We start from the raw sequence: 21,117 nt of genomic DNA, 5'->3' as shown, positions 1-21,117 counted from the left end.
TCTGGTAATAAGCCCATGTCTGGTAATAACCCCATGTCTGGTAATAAGTCCATGCCTGGTAATAAGTCTATGACTGGTAATAAGTCCATGTCTGACAATAACCCCATGTCGATTAATAACCCCATGTCTGGTAATAACCCCATGTCTGGTAATAAACCCATGTCTGGTAATAACCCCATGTTTGGTAATAACCCCATGTTTGGTAATCAGCCCATGTCTGGTAATAACCCCATGTTGGTTAATAACCCCATGTCTGGTAATAACCCCACGTTTGGTAATAACCCTATGTCTGGTAATAAGCCCATGTCTGGTAATAACCCCATGTTTGGTAATAACCCCATGTCTGGTAATAACCCCATGTCTGGTAATAACCCCATGTCTTACAATAACCCCATGTCTGGTAATAACCCCATGTTGGTTAATAACCCCATGTCTTACAATAACCCCATGTCTGGTAATAACCCCATGTCTGGTAATAACCCCATGTCTGGTAATAACCCCATGTCTTACAATAACCCCATGTCTGGTAATAACCCCATGTTGGTTAATAACCCCATGTCTTACAATAACCCCATGTCTGGTAATAACCCCATGTTGGTTAATAACCCCAAGTCTGGTAATAACCCCATGTCTGACAATAACCCCATGTCTTACAATAACCCCATGTTGGTTAATAACCCCAAGTCTGGTAATAACCCCATGTTGGTTAATAAACCCATGTCTGGTAATAACCCCATGTCTGGCAATAACCCCATGTCTGGCAATAACCCCATGTCTTACAATAACCCCATGTCTTACAATAACCCCATGTCTGGCAATAACCCCATGTCTTACAATAACCCCATGTCTGGCAATAACCCCATGTCTGGCAATAACCCCATGTCTTACAATAACCCCATGTCTTACAATAACCCCACCCCTACAATGATTCAAAGTTTATATGTTGTCCCCTGGGCTTATTACACGATAATTATGGTACACAAACGTCCACACATAGTAGTATATAAATATATAGGATTAACCTGATGTGTCCACACTATACAAATAACATCTATCAATGATAATGACAAATAAACATAGGTGTTAACAATGATATACAAAACAAACAAATGTGTAAACAATATTGTTGTGTATAATAAATAAATGTAGGTATGTCCCATGATCGTGTGTATAATAATATATCAAGTATTGTCCAATTTATATATGAAAAACAAATACTATATCAATAAGCAAGCAAGCCCCCGTCATTTTGCAGATTAATCAATTCTAAAATAACGCTCTTACAGAGGTTCACAAATAAGCCCAAACTCTGATATGCTGTACTAAACTTTTACACTAGGGGAGGGGCTTATTGAAGGATAAACACGGTACTAAACTTTTACACTAGGGGAGGGGCTTATTGAAGGATAAACACGGTACTAAACTTTTACACTAGGGGAGGGGCTTATTCAAGGATAAACATGGTACTAAACTTTTACACTAGGGGAGGGGCTTATTGAAGGATAAACACGGTACTAAACTTTTACACTAGGGGAGGGGTTTATTCAAGGATAAACACGGTACTAAACTTTTACACTAGGGGAGGGGCTTATTGAAGGATAAACATGGTACTAAACTTTTACAATGTGGGAGGGGTTTATTCAAGGATAAACACGGCACTAAACTTGTACACTAGGGGAGGGGCTTATTGAAGGATAAACACGGTACTAAACTTTTACACTAGGGGAGGGGCTTATTGAAGAATAAACACAAAAATATGTATACATACTTGGCTACAACCACATATAAGAAGGATCAGATTGAGGATCACAATTTGATCTAAAAAACAGTTTTTTTATCAGGATGTAGGATACATATCTTGTCAACAATGAACTTTTTACAAAACATAAATTCGGGTAATATCACAATTTTAACAAATTCTACATACCGGTAAAGATGAACATTAAAGCTATAGGTCATATATATTATTAAACAAAAATATAACTATAATATTATATATATATAGAACAATTTAACAATATTATGTGGTTGGGTATACTTAACTGAGCTTAATATGTAACTACCTCCGATAATGTAAATCGGGAACATTGTTATTATAATAAATCTGTATTCTTTTGTTACTAAACTAAATCAGAATCTCTTGGCTACTGACCTAGATCTCTTTGTTACTAAACTGAATCTGAATCTGTGTTACTAAACTGAATATAAAATTAAGCATTACTAAACTAAATCAGAATCTCTTGGCTACTAACCTAGATCTCTTTGTTACTAAACCGAATCTGAATCTGTGTTACTAAACTTAATACAAGAATAAGCGTTACTAAATCAAATCAGAATTTCTTTGCTACTAAATTGGGTGTCTTTGATACTAAACCGATTCTGAATCAGTGTTACTAAACTGAATATAAAATAACTGGTTTAAAATAAACTAAATCTGAAATATCTAAGACCAGTGTCACTCTTTTTCATCTTTTATCATAAACTCTTACATACATGTAAAATAAACTTTATGGTTCCTGTCAAAATATGCTGTGGGCCCTCTTGTCCCAAATCTCTCTCTCTCTGAATTAATCTCACATATTTTGGATCTGTTTGAGCACTATACTCTCAACAGTTACCCCCCCTTCAGGGTAATCTTCACAGAATATGGAATACAAATAAAAAGACTTTGAAATTTTTGACTAAAAAAAAACCCAGACCTGTACTGTCAAACCTTGTCATCTAGAACCTGGTAAAACATTTTACATAATGTATTAAATTACACGGTTCCCTCAAATATACATGATATCTCGAGTTTATTGTGATCCCACTGACTCCAAGATAACAAGGTTTAGCAATCCTTATTTGAGATCTGACAAAAGAAATTTTTCTTCAATAAAAGTATTTGTCATTGTGTTTTTAACATTTAACCAAACTACTTTTTAACCTTAACTTAAAATTTGTAAACACAGTGAGAAATATATAAGTACTTTCAGAAAATAGATCTAGAGAGAAAAAAACAACAACATTATTTAGGATAACAACCCAGTTTATCACATGGAATTATAACGATGAAAATATTTAAAATGAAAATCTAATTAGACATTATAGTTATGAACGCATATGGTGAATAAATTCTTTCGGACAAATTCAGTCAAATTTTCACGCATGAAAATAAAACTTAGGATTATCCTATATCTGAAAATGTTGAAACTTTGGTCATCGAGTAATCTCTCAGGCAGATTTACATTTTCTTTTCGTGTTCAGACAATAAAGACCAAAACAGCTGTAGTTTTACCTACTTTCAGTATTGACCACGTAGGACAGAATTATAGGTGTCAACCTCTCATTGGTGTCTTTGTTCAATAAACAGGTAGTAAGTATTAAGAGATCATAAGGATTGTATTTCGTACATTGTAAAAAATAATAAAAATATATTTAATACAAATGACAGAGATTTCTGTCGGACATATTGATGTTTACACCAAACTGAAGTGGAGAGTTACAATGAATAAACGTGTTCTATACACAGGTAAACATCAATGTTACTATAAATAGATTGGTGCATAGTTAAATATCATTGTTACTATAAATAGATGTGTTCTATACATGAATACACACTATAAAGTTACTTTGAATATATCTGTACAGAACATGTAAAAATAATGTTGCTATTAATAGATTTGCACAGAACACAGGTAAACATCAATGATACTATAAATAGATTTGCACATAACCTATGTAAACATCAATGTTGCTATAAATAGATTTGTACAGAACACAGGTAAACATCTATGTGACTATACCCTAGACTCTTACAGAATACAGGTAAACATCACACTGTTACTATAAAAGGATTTTCATCAAATACATGGCAGGTAAACATCAATGTTACTATAAATAGATTTGTACAGAATATAGGTTAACATCAATGTTACTATAAATAGATTTGCACAGAATATAGGTAAACATCACTGTTACTATAAATAGATTTGCACAGAATATAGGTAAACATCAATGTAATATATTTGCACAGAACACAGATAAAGATTCGTGTTACTATATATAGATGTCATATGTAAACATCACAGAGTTCTTGGAATGTGTAACAATTCGATGTTTCTATTTCATTGGTAGTGATCAGTAATCAAATGGAGAATGGCTGAGCAAGTAGGACATTTTCAACATTCACTTCTGTCAATTAATTCAGAAATATTAGTGTTAACTCTACCACATACTGAAATGATAATTCTAACTTTCTTTTTTCTCTTTATACTACTATCCATTTATGACTAAACTATCTAAACATTCAGCTTTTCCAGCTGAACTAAACGGTAACTGACAATTCTCTCACTTCATTATTCAATGAACTAACTGGGAAATGCTGTTTCATATGCCACAATAAAAATGTTATAATCTCCATGCATATGAACACCGATGTTAAACTTTGAATTAGTCTTTCATATGTACATGTACAATCTGTATGTATTTTTTATAAGGGTTAAGATATCAGATATTTAAGTGAACTGCAAGTGTACATTGTACGTGACTTAATGATATTTGTATACAGATCTATAGAATATATATAAATATATATGATGTCATCATGTTTGTTAAATGATATACCTCAACATCGAAATATATATCATTGTTAAGGTCTCTCGGAATCATGATATGCTGTTAGATTATCTCCCTTGAATATTACAATTATCAACTGACATTGGACAGCCATGACACATGAAGTTAGAATGTGTGGATTATCTCCCTTGAATGGTGGTACAAATTCCCTGGCAGTGAATTTAACATGATCTCATTAATAAAGTCTTTTTCATTAAAGTCAATGTTAAATAGATGCTTTGTTTCATAAAAGTCAATGTTAAATAGATGATATGTTTTAAAGCCTGTTTCATAAAGGTCAATGTTAAATACAGTAGATGATATGTTTTAAAAGTCAATTGGAATGTGACTGAAATCTTCAATAACATGCACCAATAAAACAATACATATTTAGGTACCAATGCTCTAAATTTGGTTCTAATTCTAATGGTTTATTGTCTTCATGAAAAAGAATCAGGTGTATGTATATTCTGTGATAATTAGTTCACTTCAGAAGTGAGAGTCGACTGGCCGCTACATCTGAGAACACTTACTTCAGAAGTGAGAGTCGCCTACGGCCACTACATCTGCGGACACTTCAGAAGTGAGTCGACTCTGGCCACTACATCTGAGGACACTTACTTCAGAAGTGAGAGCAACTACGGCCACTACATATGAGGACACTTCAGAAGTGAGAGTCGACTACGGCCACTACATCTGAGGACACTTCAGAAGTGAGAGTTGACTCTGGCCACTACATCTGAGGACACTTCAGAAGTGAGAGTCGACTACGGCCACTACATCTGAGAACACTTACTTCAGAAGTGAGAGTTGACTCTGGCCACTACATCTGAGGACACTTCAGAAGTGAGAGTCGACTACGGCCACTACATCTGAGGACACTTACTTCAGAAGTGAGAGTTGACTCTGGCCACTACATCTGAGGACACTTACTTCAGAAGTGAGAGTCGACTACGGCCACTACATCTGAAGACACTTACTTCAGAAGTGAGAGTCGACTATGGCCACTACATCTGAAGACACTTACTTCAGAAGTGAGAGTCGCCTACGGCCACTACATCTGAAGACACTTACTTCAGAAGTGAGAGCCGACTCTGGCTGCTACAGCGGTTATACTTCAGAGCAGACTAAGGGTACATATGTTAAATCACCATACCCTCGCATACATTTCTGTTACACCTGAACTTTGTACATTTAAATTCTCATTGGTTCAGACATTTTGGCATGTGTAAAATGTAAAAAAATATTGCTTAATTGATCACAGTGAAAACATTGCTACATATATCAGATGAAATACTCCAAAATTGTTAATAAAACTCCATGAAGCAAACTTTGATTATTCACGTCTCTGGTATTCTGCCGGTTTTCTTAAGCCGTGAACGGAAATCAAAATGTTTTGGCTCAGTTGTATTTGTGGAAGCTTTGAATATATTGTCTTGAGACAGGTCAATGTTTGTTTTTCGAAGCCTCATTCTGAAATTTGATGGTGGGTCGATGCTTTCGCTGCTGCCATTGACATGCCCATTAGTACTGGATGGAGGTATTATGGACGGCGTTCTGAAAGAGGAAATGGATACACCAGATTGGTACAAGATTGAAGTAAATAGTCATTTCTGATTGGTCAATAATTGTCACATGTTTTTTTTTTAACTTCTAGCTTATGACAATTACATTAGTAAAGTATAAAATTTTGCTATTATATTAAAGTATGCATATCTTTTCTAGGTGAGGCAAACATAATTTATAAAGAATCTCTCGTTAGAATGAATTCTCTAGATATTACTTTGAAATCACACACAACTTAATTCACTTACAATGCAAATTTTACTTTGCTAGCAGACGGCGGGGATATCCCATTCTCATTGCCATTGACATCAACCTTTGGTGTTGTTTTCAGAACTTCCGGGGAGGGCGATTTCCTGGGAGGGGTGGGGGGAGGCGGAGATGAGGGTGGGGGAGGAATAGTTAGTACAGGGGCTGCCATCCTGTTGCGGGGGATACTGGGAGGTGGGTGGGAGGGAGGGGGTGGGGGTGTGGGAATGTCATTTCCATTTACTCCATTCTCAAATGGTTTCCTCTGTCGTTGTTGCCATAGTGACACAACACTTCCAGTACATTCATCCTCCAATCGTTTTGCCAGCTCCTGCTTACTAGATTCTGATTGGAGCTCCTCATGGACAGGGGCCGGGTCTTCCTCTATGTAATGGTGACCATTGGTTAAGGGAATAGAGGAATCGCCACTGTTAAAGGAAACAAAATCACACTATTAGGTCACATACAGGTATGAGTTTCAGATCTGTAAAAAGTAGAAATTGTTTATCAGAAATCTGATATACTGTATAGCAGGTAATTCTAGTGAGGTGCAAATTTTAGCTGCTTGTTTAAAAATCGCTAACTCATTCTTATCCCATTTCCTGTGTTATACCTCAACAATACCAGGTCAATTGGGTCGACTCTGATGGTGTGAATACGAACTGGAATTTATGCGAAATAGCGTCCCAAAAATTATATTTGCATTACTAAAACACACTATAATTGATAATAAAATGCGAATCTGATCTATACTCGCTAAAATAACCCGCTATATGGTAGGCCGAATCATTGCCTCATCAGACGGTGAAAACTTATAGCACTTTCATTTCTGTGAGGAAAACATTTTCCTAACGATCTAGACTTTGGACGAGGAATTTCTTCTTATGGATTAAGCTCAAGTACATTTTGTATTTAATTTCTATGAATGTTAAAACAACAAAAATGCATTATGTTTGTAAAACGATTGAAAAAAAGGGAAAAGATGACATCTCAAAGAGATTTTCCACAAAATAAAATAAACATTTTAGCTTGAAACAGTTATACACATAAACTGTATAATGTATAAATGCACTAAAATGTGATGAACATAAAATGTGAACATAAAATGTCATTTAAATGTGAACATGTCAACTTAAGATGTGAATATAAAATGTCATCAAAATGTCAACTTAAGATGTGAACATAAAATGTCATTAAAATGTGAATATAAAAAATGAAGAACAAGAATGTCATTAAAATGTGAATATAAAATGTCAACTTAAGATGTGAACATAAAGTGGTTAAAATGTGAACAATTTATTAAGATGTGAATATAAGAGGAACAGGGTCGAGTTATCGTTTAAGGAAATAGTCAGTTCATGAACAAAAGTGCAAAGAAATATACCATGCTTAAATTGACAGTACTACAACTATACAAATATTAGTCACACAATAAAAACAGGAAAAGAAGGTAAAATTTTAATTAGTCAGATCTAACGAAGGAATAGATTCCCTCTGGAGTTAATTTCTGTATGGGATGTAAGTGTAAGAAGGACTCACCTTTTTAGTAACTTGGACTTACTTTACGTGATAAAATGTCAAAAACTTTCATTTAGAATTCATAGCACAGGGACTTGGCACAATTTTCCCACCCAAAGTCTATATTTGTATATTATACTAATAGTATTACAGGAACTTGGTACAGATTCTAGTATACAGTAAAGTCAAAATATTTCTGTTCCTGTGACATCTATAGATATGGAAAGCTCAATATTATTATCACTTCTTTAAATCTAGCTTTACTAGTGCTTGAATGGTTGCATTAAATAAAAAACAAAACGAATATATAGGTGTGGTTAATTTGTTATTATATTAGTCAGCTATAAGATAGGTCACAAACCATTGGTAATAGAAAAATAAACTTGCTGAATTATCTCCCTTCCCTATTAACTGAAACAAATTTGCTAACCGAAAAAAAAAAAAAAAATGGTGCAAGAAATCTTAACAGGAGGCAAACTATAGCGCACTTTTATACATTTTTTATCTATAGTAATCCTGCATATTCTAATGCCTGAAGCACTCAACTAAATGACGTTATTACATAACGCATTCGATTTTCCTTAACTATTATGCATAAGCTATATTTTGAACTATTGCACGGCTGAAATGACTATTGTACAGTCACATGTGAGCTCTTGAACCCCCTGATATATTTGTATAATAATGTTGATTGTAGTATCTGTATATTGCTTTTCTATTGTACTTTCTTAGTATTGTTTTCTTTGTCAAACCTTGTGATAATTTTAATTCATCCTCGCACTAAGATCTACCTTATAATTCTGAAATGTGCTGAAACTTGTATTGCACTGTAAACTGAAATCTCTGAGGTAATGAGCGTAAAAATTGACGGAGGCTGTCCTGATACATTGGTCAGGCTATACCACTCAACTAAACTATCAATTCTGTATACGCGGGGGCCACCACAGTGCAAATAAATAAACTTTTAAACATAAACAGATAGTCCATTCAGGTAGATATCAAGCTACTCCTATCTTAAAACTAGTACATAATGCACCACCAAAGGTAACTGATAATCTTTTATGCGAGATTGACGTAATAATTTAAGGTGATACCTATATTTTAATCAGCTTTTATATAATCTATGAATTTCAAATATTCTTTACTAAACTTTTTATATGTCTGTGATATGCATTTCACATTAAAACTGAAACAAAATAGAAATTCATAAAAAAACAGATAGTCAATGGAATGTAGTTCACAGTTAAAACACACACAAAATAGCACAGATAACATGCAAGCCACTTGTATGAAATCATTATACATTTTTCAAGATGAAAGCGTGACTACTACAGATTAAATGTGAGTAAACATTGACATGCGATTCCTTCACCGTCATAACAAACTTCACCGATCCCACCATCACCGAACGATACATCACACAACTAAGCAAGCCCAGCATCAGCACTACTGTACTACAGGCTAAACAATGTGTCACGACACTGACTTGTTCAAAATAGCTTCTGCGATGGAACGGGCCAATTTTGTTCTCTCAAAGTCGGTATCGCCAATGCCCTCCGTGTCGTCGACAGGTTTAAGGGACCCCTTTGTTTTTTCCTTACTGTATCGGTAAACAGTTGGTAAGTTTTCACGATAAGAGATCAAAATTAAGAAATTCAAGGGAAATAAATGACAGAAAAAGCAAATTGCAAGGTAAAATCAACTGAATTAAATCATTATCAAGTGAAAAAAATATAGAATTATAATTGTGCATTAAATCTGAGCAAAATAATTAGATACATTTTCAATATGCATTAAAAAGAAATGACTACCAAGTCATATGACCAAATCATAAGTCACATGACAATGTCATAAGTCACATGATCATACTTTAGTCACATGACAATCACACAAGACTAGACCATTATGGAGAAAATTGGACTTTTCCAACATCAGTGCAATTTCAAGAATAAATATTTTCATAATTTCACATCTAGTTCTGCATTACAAAATATTTGTCTTCTGATTATAAATTATGGGTTTTAGAAAGAGAGAGAGAGAGAGAGAGAGAGAGAGAGAGAGAGAGAGAGAGAGAAAAGAACAATTTAAAAAGCTGTGTAATCTTGTTGAACTACTGGATAACCGAAGATTGAGAAGTATTGGTATGGAATAAATAGTGTTGATGATTTTTCAGAATTCCATAAATATTTTCGGTATTCCATCAAAGCCTTTGATGATTTTTCCCAGAACAAGTTTTCCCGAATATAATTTTGCTCTCTTTATATTAAAAGCAAAACAACATTCTATTGCACACAAGGGGGAGGTAAATGCTATACATAGAAGCTAAGCATGTTAATTAAGGGAGATAACTAATATATTAAAGGGAGATAACTAATACATTTGGGGGAGACAACTACTAAATAAAAGGGGAGGTAACTTACAATATAATTGAAATAACAATTACACAATGGAAAGATATTTAACATACAGGGGAGACGATTCAACATGTAAGGACAAGGATCAGTATGGTAGGGGAGGTAATTAGAATGTGGGTGGAATTCTGATTAAGCATCACAGTATACTTACATGAGTGAGAGAGCATTATGTTTAGCTTGGAGTAGAGGGACATCCCAGTCTACAATTTGGTCCGAGGGCACATGATAGGCGGAGTCTGACTCCGAGGGATGGGCCAATCTGGACAAAATTAGCATAAAAACTCTAGCCACCTCAAAACACTGCTCAAACCAATCCTCCATCGCTTTGCAAGTTATTGAATGTTGGAAAAAGCATAGCAAGAAATGTGAGAAAAAGACTATAAAGTAAAACTGTAAGTTTTTCTATATGTGAAAGCTTTTTATTCAGTTCAAATATAATCATACCTGTTTGGTATGAATTGCACTTTAGAGCATACCGGTACGTATGACAAAAGTTTTTTCTTTTTCAAATTTTTGAAATTTCAAATTAGGCTGCAATATTGAATACCCAATGTATTTACACTTTATCATGAGTAGAGAAATACAGATGGGATTCCATCTGGGCAAACAATGTTGATTAATATTATGTTATAAAGTGATGTGTCTTTTATAGATTTTATTGATTCTTTATCGATTAAAAAAAAAATTAAATTAAAGACAAATGCAACTTTAGACTGATTGAAAGAGTACAGAGGCATCTTAAAAAGAAATTGCAAAAAAAAAGCTTTCCACAGCAAACATTTGCATAAAAAAAATTCTATTAAATTGTATAGGTAGATATTGACTATAAGAATATGCCCTTAACTTCAAGACATTAACTTAAAATCTTCTGTAGGAAAAATTAGTTTCTTAGCTCCAATTATAATATCAATAATAATGCATTCCAGTGGAAAATTTGGAGCTGTAGAACATTGATGATACTTGGGTCCGAGTGTTTCTGGACCTTCAAGAATCATTCTGTATTACAAATCTTAATGTCACACCTTAATTTTATTTTTGCTCTTTTGTTACGTTCCTTGCTCAACTCCATTTTCAGAAACTAAATTTATCTGTGAAAGCCCAGTGACTGATTGTAGTACATTTCCTTCCTTAGATTGTAAACATCGGGGTCATCCGGCCCCCCGAGAGCAGGAACCAATCTTAAATAATTTGCTTCATCAATCGCACCTAATTAATCATTACTTTTGTTATATAATGATCAGCTAATTCAAAACTGAGACAATTTTTTTTTATTATTTTATGAGCCTGGGGTTAGATGTATTAAATTCAGGTCACAAGAAAAACTAAAATGTTGCAAAAAAAAAAAAGATTAAAAAAAATTATATAGCTGTGAGTTCATTGTGATTTAAGCAAAATTATCAGAGTCTGGTTTCAATATTTGTAACATAAGTACATTTTCTAAACGACACCAAACAATATCTACTAATATAAAATTCTACTACAGTGCAGTTTTTTTTTATAAAATTCCACCAATTCCCAAAAATAGTGAATTTCTTTATGAGGTATTAACTGATTTATAAATTCAACTGAAATCTAAATTTGAAATTGAAATGTCTATATAATTTCTGTAAGCTGTGTTCAGAAGAAATGCTGTAAGGTAATAAGAAATGCTTCACAATGGACACCAATATTTTAAATTTATAAAGTTTTAATTATAGGATTACGAGTTATGGCTTATTTGTAAACATTTTTACTTTTTTCATTGTAAAATGGATGATTCTCCAAAACTAAAGGATTAGGGGCTTATTTGTGGACAGGGGCATATTTGCGAATAAATACTGGTATATTTCTAGGGTTAAAGTATAAAATTAAGCTAATGCTATCTTTTTACTGTTACTGAAGAAAAACTTAAATGAAGTCTAAATATAACATTATAACCTATTTCTGTTATATTACTGTTTTAATTGATGATTAAAATACGACACAAAAGATAAATATTTGATTCTCATTTTCAGATTCCATCAGACAATAGGAAATGAAAATCATCATTAATATCTATATTGAAAAATGTAAAATCACAAAAGTTACTCCTGATGAAGATGTTATTGAATACATGATTTAATATACGTAAGATAACTTATAATATGATAAAATGTTAATATTAATTGTAGTAAAATTCAAAACAACACGTAAAAATATCAAATGGTATACAAAGATTCACCTACCTTAGTTATAAATAGATGATAAAAAGCAAATAACTTTGACCTTGACCTTGTTCAATGATTGACCTTGAGGTACTTACGTTTCCTCCGAGTTATCCTTAGTGACATCCTCGTAATAGGACTCATTTTCATCTTTCATTAAGGATTTCGTCTCACTGTAAATAGATAGACACATCAGTTAGACACCGTAAATGATAGAGTTATCTCCCTTTGAGTATTATTGTAGACGTTAGTACCATAATTGACAAAGCTGACCAGTTATTACTACATCTACACGCCCATATAAACAATCTTTCAGTTAAGTACAGCCTTGTGTTAATCCTTTCACCCCTACTGACCATATTGAACTTCAAATGATGAATGAATGGCAGAGTACACTTAAGTTTCTTGGGGTTGAAAGCGTTAAAGGCTTTTGAAACCTAGAAACTGCTAAGATCCCACAAATTATTAGAGTGACCCTATTTAACCTAAAGAAGGATCCTATTTACAAAATACTCAGCACAAACCTTGTAGTCTAAACGTGTTAACAGAACACTTCTCTCAGTTTTTTTTCCAGTGACAATCTTATCCCTTCAGACATTGCTGTAACCATCAATTCTGCCTTGTAGACATTCTTGTCATACTTCTGTTGAGGCAGGTATAAATCTAGAGATTAATCTAGGGATTATTATTATCTAGAGATTAATTTAGGGATTGAAACTCATTAAAATTGTTACTCAATACCCGATATATCTGTTACATTTTGTTTAAGGGACCGATTTATAAATCTAGATGTCATCTTTCTTCACTCATTTAATAAATGTATGCCAACCAGTCAACCACTGTGGTATGCACTTGACCAACTACAAAATTCTGTTAGGTTTCAGCTTCAAAATCAGGGAGCGTTTTGAGGACCTGTTCATTGTCAGAATAAAAAACAAGAAAATCTTTTTTCAAACACTCAGGTGTAATTTTCCCCCAAGAAGTATCCACATGTAAAAATACCAGGTAATTACTTTTTCTGGACCATGTGTTTGAGGACGGGAGGTAATTACTTTCTCTGGACTAAGTGTTCGGGGACAGGAGATAATTTCTTTTCCTGGACTAAGTGTTCGGGGACGAGAGGTAATATCCTTTTCTGGACCAAGTGTTTGAGGACGGGAGGTAATTACTTTCTCTGGACTAAGTGTTCGGGGACGGGAGGTAATTACGTTTTCTAAACTAAGTGTTCAGGACGGGAGGTAATTACCTTTTCTGGACTAAGTGTTCAGGACGGGAGGTAATTACCTTTTCTGGACTAAGTGTTCAGGGACGGGGGTAATTACCTTTTCTGGACTAAGTGTTTGAGGACGGGAGATGATTACCTTTTCTGGACTAAGTGTTCAGGGACGGGGGTAATTACCTTTTCTGGACTAAGTGTTTGAGGACGGGAGATGATTACCTTTTCTGGACTAAGTGTTCGGGGACGGGAGGTAATTACTTTTTCTGGACTAAGTGTTCGGGGACGGGAGGTAATTACCTTTTCTGGACCAAGTGTTTGAGGACGGGAGGTAATTACCTTTTCTGGACCAAGTGTTCGGGGACGGGAGGTAATTACTTTCTCTGGACTAAGTGTTCGGGGACGGGAGATAATTACTTTCTCTGGACTAAGTGCTCGGGGACGGGAGATAATTACTTTTTCTGGACTAAGTGTTCGGGGACGGGAGATAATTACTTTCTCTGGACTAAGTGTTCGGGGACGGGAGGTAATTACTTTCTCTGGACCAAGTGTTCGGGGACGGGAGGTAATTACTTTCTCTGGACCAAGTGTTTGAGGACGGGAGGTAATTACTTTTTCTGGACTAAGTGTTCGGGGACGGGAGGTAATTATTTTTTCTGGACTAAGTGTTCGAGGACGGGAGGTAATTACTTTTTCTGAACTAAGTGTTCGGGGACGGGAGGTAATTACTTTTTCCAGACCAAGTGTTCAGGGACGGGAGGTAATTACTTTTTCCAGACCAAGTGTTCGGGGACGGGAGATAATTACTTTCTCTGGACTAAGTGTTCAGGGACGGGAGATAATTTCTTTTTCTGGACTAAGTGTTTGGGGACGGGAGACAATTACCTTTCCTGGACTAAATGTTCGGGGACGGAGGGGGTAATTATTTTTTCTGGACTAAGTGATCGAGCACGGGAGGTAATTACCTTTTCTGGACTAAATGTTCGAGGACGGGAGGTAATTACCTTTTCTGGACTAAATGTTCGAGGACGGGAGGTAATTACCTTTCCTGGACTAAATGTTCAGGGACGGGAGGTAATTACCTTTTCTGGACTAAAAGTTCGAGGACAGGAGGTAATTACCTTTCCTGGACTAAATGTTCAGGGACGGGGGTAATTACCTGAACCGGACTAAGTGTTTGGGGACAGGAGATAATAACTTTTTCTGGACTTTGTGTTCGGGGATGGGAGGTAATTACCTTTTCCGAACTAAGTGTTCGGGTACCGGAGGTGGTGGAGGATGGATGTCTGCTGTCACTACGGTAACTGGCACCTCTTCCTCAGCCACAGGGTAATCAGGTTTCGGGACGAAATTGTTCAGCTACAAATAGATGAGAGTACTTTACTATAAGAATCCTGTCTAAATGAGATCCTCAAAACAATGATGAGTCTTATGATGAAGCTTCAACAACAAATCAAATAGATTCTAAAGAAAATATCTTATCGGAAAATTTTGCATTCTAAACTTAAATTGATAGAAGGATACCTCACAGACAGACAGTCATCCCTCAGATTACCTCCCAGACAGACAGTCATCCCTCAGATTACCTCCCAGACAGACAGTCACCCCTCAGATTACCTTACAGACAGACAGCCACCCCTCAGATTACCTCACAGACAGACAGTCATCCCTCAGATTACCTCCCAGACAGACAGTCATCCCTCAGATTACCTCCCAGACAGACAGCCATCCCTCAGATTACCTCACAGACAGACAGTCATCCCTCAGATTACCTCACAGACAGACAGTCATCCCTCAGATTACCTCCCAGACAGACAGCCATCCCTCAGATTACCTCCCAGACAGACAGTCATCCCTCAGATTACCTCCCAAACAGACAGTCACCCCTCAGATTACCTCCCAGACAGACAGTCACCCCTCAGATTACCTCCCAGACAGCCACCCCTCAGATTACCTCACAGACAGACAGTCATCCCTCAGATTACCTCCCAGACAGACAGTCATCCCTCAGATTACCTCCCAGACAGACAGTCACCCCTCAGATTACCTCACAGACAGTCATCCCTCAGATTACCTCACAGACAGACAGTCATCCCTCAGATTACCTCACAGACAGACAGTCATCCCTCAGATTACCTCCCAGACAGACAGTCATCCCTCAGATTACCTCCCAGACAGACAGTCACCCCTCAGATTACCTTACAGACAGACAGTCATCCCTCAGATTACCTCCCAGACAGACAGTCATCCCTCAGATTACCTCCCAGACAGACAGTCACCCCTCAGATTACCTCACAGACAGTCATCCCTCAGATTACCTCACAGACAGACAGTCATCCCTCAGATTACCTCACAGACAGACAGTCATCCCTCAGATTACCTCCCAGACAGACAGCCATCCCTCAGATTACCTCACAGACAGACAGTCATCCCTCAGATTACCTCCCAGACAGACAGCCATCCCTAAGATTACCTCACAGACAGACAGTCATCCCTCAGATTACCTCCCAGACAGTCATCCCTCAGATTACCTCAGAGACAGACAGTCATCCCTCAGATTACCTCCCAGACAGACAGTCACCCCTCAGATTACCTCACAGACAGACAGTCACCCCTCAGATTACCTCCCAGACAGACAGTCACCCCTCAGATTACCTCCCAGACAGACAGTCATCCCTCAGATTACCTCAGAGACAGACAGTCATCCCTCAGATTACCTCCCAGTCATCCCTCAGATTACCTCAGAGACAGACAGTCAACCCTCAGATTACCTCACAGACAGACAGCCACCCCTCAGATTACCTCCCAGACAGACAGTCACCCCTCAGATTACCTCCCAGACAGACAGTCACCCCTCAGATTACCTCCCAGACAGACAGTCATCCCTCAGATTACCTCCCAGACAGACAGTCATCCCTCAGATTACCTCACAGACAGACAGTCATCCCTCAGATTACCTCACAGACAGACAGTCATCCCTCAGATTACCTCCCAGACAGACAGTCATCCCTCAGATTACCTCACAGACAGACAGTCATCCCTCAGATTACCTCACAGACAGACAGTCATCCCTCAGATTACCTCACAGACAGTCACCCCTCAGATTACTTCCCAGACAGACAGCCATCCCTCAGATTACCTCCCAGACAGACAGTCATCCCTCAGATTACCTCCCAGACAGACAGTCATCCCTCAGATTACCTCCCAGACAGACAGTCATCCCTCAGATTACCTCACAGACAGTCATCCCTCAGATTACCTCCCAGACAGACAGTCATCCCTCAGATTACCTCACAGACAGACAGTCATCCCTCAGATTACCTCACAGACAGACAGTCATCCCTCAGATTACCTCCCAGACAGACAGCCACCCCCCAGATTACCTCCCAGACAGACAGTCATCCCTCAGATTACCTCCCAGACAGACAGCCACCCCCCAGATTACCTCCCAGACAGACAGTCATCCCTCAGATTACCTCCCACACAGCCACCCCCCAGATTACCTCACAGACAGACAGTCATCCCTCAGATTACCTCACAGACAGACAGTCACCCCTCAGATTACCTCACAGACAGACAGTCATCCCTCAGATTACCTCACAGACAGACAGCCATCCCTCAGATTACCTCACAGACAGTCATCCCTCAGATTACCTCACAGACAGACAGCCATCCCCCAGATTACCTCCCAGACAGACAGTCATCCCTCAGATTACCTCACAGACAGACAGTCATCCCTCAGATTACCTCCCAGACAGACAGTCATCCCTCAGATTACCTCACAGACAGTCATCCCTCAGATTACCTCACAGACAGACAGTCATCCCTCAGATTACCTCCCAGACAGACAGTCACCCCTCAGATTACCTCACAGACAGACAGTCACCCCTCAGATTACCTCACAGACAGACAGTCATCCCTCAGATTACCTCACAGACAGACAGTCATCCCTCAGATTACCTCCCAGACAGACAGTCATCCCTCAGATTACCTCACAGACAGACAGTCATCCCTCAGATTACCTCACAGACAGACAGTCACCCCTCAGATTACCTCCCAGACAGACAGTCATCCCTCAGATTACCTCCCAGACAGACAGCCACCCCTCAGATTACCTCCCAGACAGACAGACATCCCTCAGATTACCTCACAGACAGACAGTCACCCCTCAGATTACCTCCCAGACAGACAGTCACCCCTCAGATTACCTCACAGACAGACAGTCACCCCTCAGATTACCTCCCAGACAGACAGTCATCCCTCAGATTACCTCACAGACAGACAGTCACCCCTCAGATTACCTCACAGACAGACAGTCACCCCTCAGATTACCTCACAGACAGACAGTCATCCCTCAGATTACCTCCCAGACAGACAGTCACCCCTCAGATTACCTCACAGACAGACAGTCATCCCTCAGATTACCTCACAGACAGTCATCCCTCAGATTACCTCCCAGACAGACAGTCATCCCTCAGATTACCTCACAGACAGACAGTCACCCCTCAGATTACGTCCCAGACAGACAGTCATCCCTCAGATTACCTCACAGACAGACAGTCACCCCTCAAATTACCTCAAAGACAGACAGTCACCCCACAGATTACCTCCCAGACAGACAGTCATCCCTCAGATTACCTCCCAGACAGACAGTCATCCCTCAGATTACCTCAGAGACAGACAGTCATCCCTCAGATTACCTCCCAGACAGACAGTCATCCCTCAGATTACCTCCAAGACAGTCACCCCTCAGATTACCTCCCAGACAGACAGTCATCCCTCAGATTACCTCACAGACAGACAGTCATCCCTCAGATTACCTCACAGACAGACAGCCATCCCTCAGATTACCTCACAGACAGACAGACATCCCTCAGATTACCTCACAGACAGTCATCCCTCAGATTACCTCCCAGACAGACAGTCATCCCTCAGATTACCTACAGACAGACAGTCATCCCTCAGATTACCTCCAAGACAGTCATCCCTCAGATTACCTCCCACACAGCCATCCCTCAGATTACCTCCCAGACAGACAGCCATCCCTCAGATTACCTCCCAGACAGACAGTCATCCCTCAGATTACCTCCCACACAGCCATCCCTCAGATTACCTCCCAGACAGACAGCCATCCCTCAGATTACCTCCCAGACAGACAGTCATCCCTCAGATTACCTCAAAGACAGACAGTCATCCTTCAGATTACCTCACAGACAGACAGTCATCCCTCAGATTACCTCACAGACAGACAGTCATCCCTCAGATTACCTCCCAGACAGACAGTCATCCCTCAGATTACCTCCCAGACAGACAGTCATCCCTCAGATTACCTCACAGACAGACAGTCATCCCTCAGATTACCTCCCAGACAGACAGTCATCCCTCAGATTACCTCCCAGACAGTCACCCCTCAGATTACCTCCCAGACAGACAGTCACCCCTCAGATTACCTCACAGACAGACAGCCATCCCTCAGATTACCTCCCAGACAGACAGTCATCCCTCAGATTACCTCCCAGACAGACAGTCACCCCTCAGATTACCTCACAGACAGACAGTCATCCCTCAGATTACCTCCCAGACAGACAGTCATCCCTCAGATTACCTCCCAGACAGACAGTCATCCCTCAGATTACCTCCCAGACAGACAGTCATCCCTCAGATTACCTCACAGACAGACAGCCACCCCTCAAATTACCTCAAAGACAGACAGTCACCCCACAGATTACCTCCCAGACAGACAGTCATCCCTCAGATTACTTCTCAGACAGTCATCCCTCAGATTACCTCCCAGACAGTCATCCCTCAGATTACCTCCCAGACAGACAGTCATCCCTCAGATTACCTCACAGACAGACAGCCATCCCTCAGATTACCTTACAGACAGACAGTCATCCCTCAGATTACCTCCCAGACAGACAGTCATCCCTCAGATTACCTCACAGACAGACAGTCATCCCTCAGATTACCTCCCAGACAGACAGCCATCCCTCAGATTACCTCCCAGACAGACAGTCACCCCTCAGATTACCTCCCAGACAGACAGTCACCCCTCAGATTACCTCACAGACAGACAGTCATCCCTCAGATTACCTCCCAGACAGACAGTCACCCCTCAGATTACCTCACAGACAGACAGTCATCCCTCAGATTACCTCACAGACAGACAGTCATCCCTCAGATTACCTCACAGACAGACAGCCATCCCTCAGATTACCTCCCAGACAGACAGTCATCCCTCAGATTACCTCACAGACAGACAGTCACCCCTCAGATTACCTCACAGACAGACAGTCACCCCTCAGATTACCTCACAGACAGACAGTCATCCCTCAGATTACCTCCCAGACAGACAGTCATCCCTCAGATTACCTCCCAGACAGACAGTCATCCCTCAGATTACCTCCCAGACAGACAGTCACCCCTCAGAAAATTACCTCATCATAATATTTTGTTTCTTTCGGTGGCATCACAGATTTCACTTCATTCATCCTTGACATTTGGTCCAGCCTCTCTTCGATAACATCAGGCTTCTTTTCTTCTGGTAAATCTGCCGATTTTGGTTTAACAACCTTCGCATAGATATTGTCGGCTTCCTTCGTCACCTGCGTGGGAGGAGGTGGAGCCTCTGGTTTTGTGACAGGGGGCGGAGTAGATTTGACATGCGTAGGTGGAGAGGGAGCGGCAGACTTTTTATGAACCTTTGTCTCCATTTTTCTTGGATTGATATTTTTTATCAAATTTTGAAACATATCCTGGTTGTACATTTCCACCTAAAAACAACAAAATAGCAACAATAAAATTATACAGACACTTTAGACAAGTAGGAAATACAGAACTAAAATATTTTTGTGAAACATGTAAATTCCCACTTCCCCATTGATTGAGAAGGAGCTCAATGCAACATCCTAAAAGTCAAAACGTAGCTAAAGGAAAACAACAATAATTTTTCAGTTTACTACAAAACATTGATGTATAAACTCCTAAAATCATTGATGCTAAATATACCGACCATTACACTTAATGTGTGAATAGCAAACACTGCAAAACATCTTGATTCATTTGTGACAGACAGGCGGCCAGACAGACAGAAAGACAGGATGGCCGGACAGACAGAAAGACAGGATGGCCGGACAGACAGAAAGACAGGAGGGCCGGATAGACAGAAAGGCAGGACGGCCGGATAGACAGAAAGGCAGGACAGCCGGACAGACAGAAAGGCAGGACAGCCGGACAGACAGAAATGCAGGATGGCCAGACAGACAAAAAAGTAGGATGTCTGGACAGACAGAAAGGCAGGACAGCCGGACAGACAGAAATGCAGGATGGCCAGACAGACAAAAAAGTAGGATGTCTGGACAGACAGAAAGGCAGGACA

The 21,117-nt window shown here is 38.9% G+C and overlaps 1 protein-coding gene across 1 annotated transcript in view; it reads right to left on the bottom strand.

Moving 5' to 3' along the window:
• Nucleotides 1–2,467: 2,467 nt before the first annotated feature.
• Nucleotides 2,468–21,117, bottom strand: part of LOC117317311 (myosin-IIIb-like) — a 143,231-nt gene continuing 124,581 nt past the window's right edge. Inside the window, 7 exon segments of the mRNA XM_033872100.1 lie at nucleotides 2,468–6,153; nucleotides 6,411–6,836; nucleotides 9,413–9,526; nucleotides 10,492–10,599; nucleotides 12,622–12,696; nucleotides 14,977–15,098; nucleotides 20,177–20,512. Of these exon segments, the coding sequence (XP_033727991.1) occupies nucleotides 5,937–6,153; nucleotides 6,411–6,836; nucleotides 9,413–9,526; nucleotides 10,492–10,599; nucleotides 12,622–12,696; nucleotides 14,977–15,098; nucleotides 20,177–20,512 (1,398 nt within the window). The 3' untranslated portion in view covers nucleotides 2,468–5,936.

This window comes from Pecten maximus, chromosome 19 (assembly GCF_902652985.1).
Source record: "Pecten maximus chromosome 19, xPecMax1.1, whole genome shotgun sequence".
In the NCBI taxonomy this organism is placed as follows: domain Eukaryota; kingdom Metazoa; phylum Mollusca; class Bivalvia; order Pectinida; family Pectinidae; genus Pecten; species Pecten maximus.
This window is presented reverse-complemented; position numbering and strand designations above follow the sequence as displayed.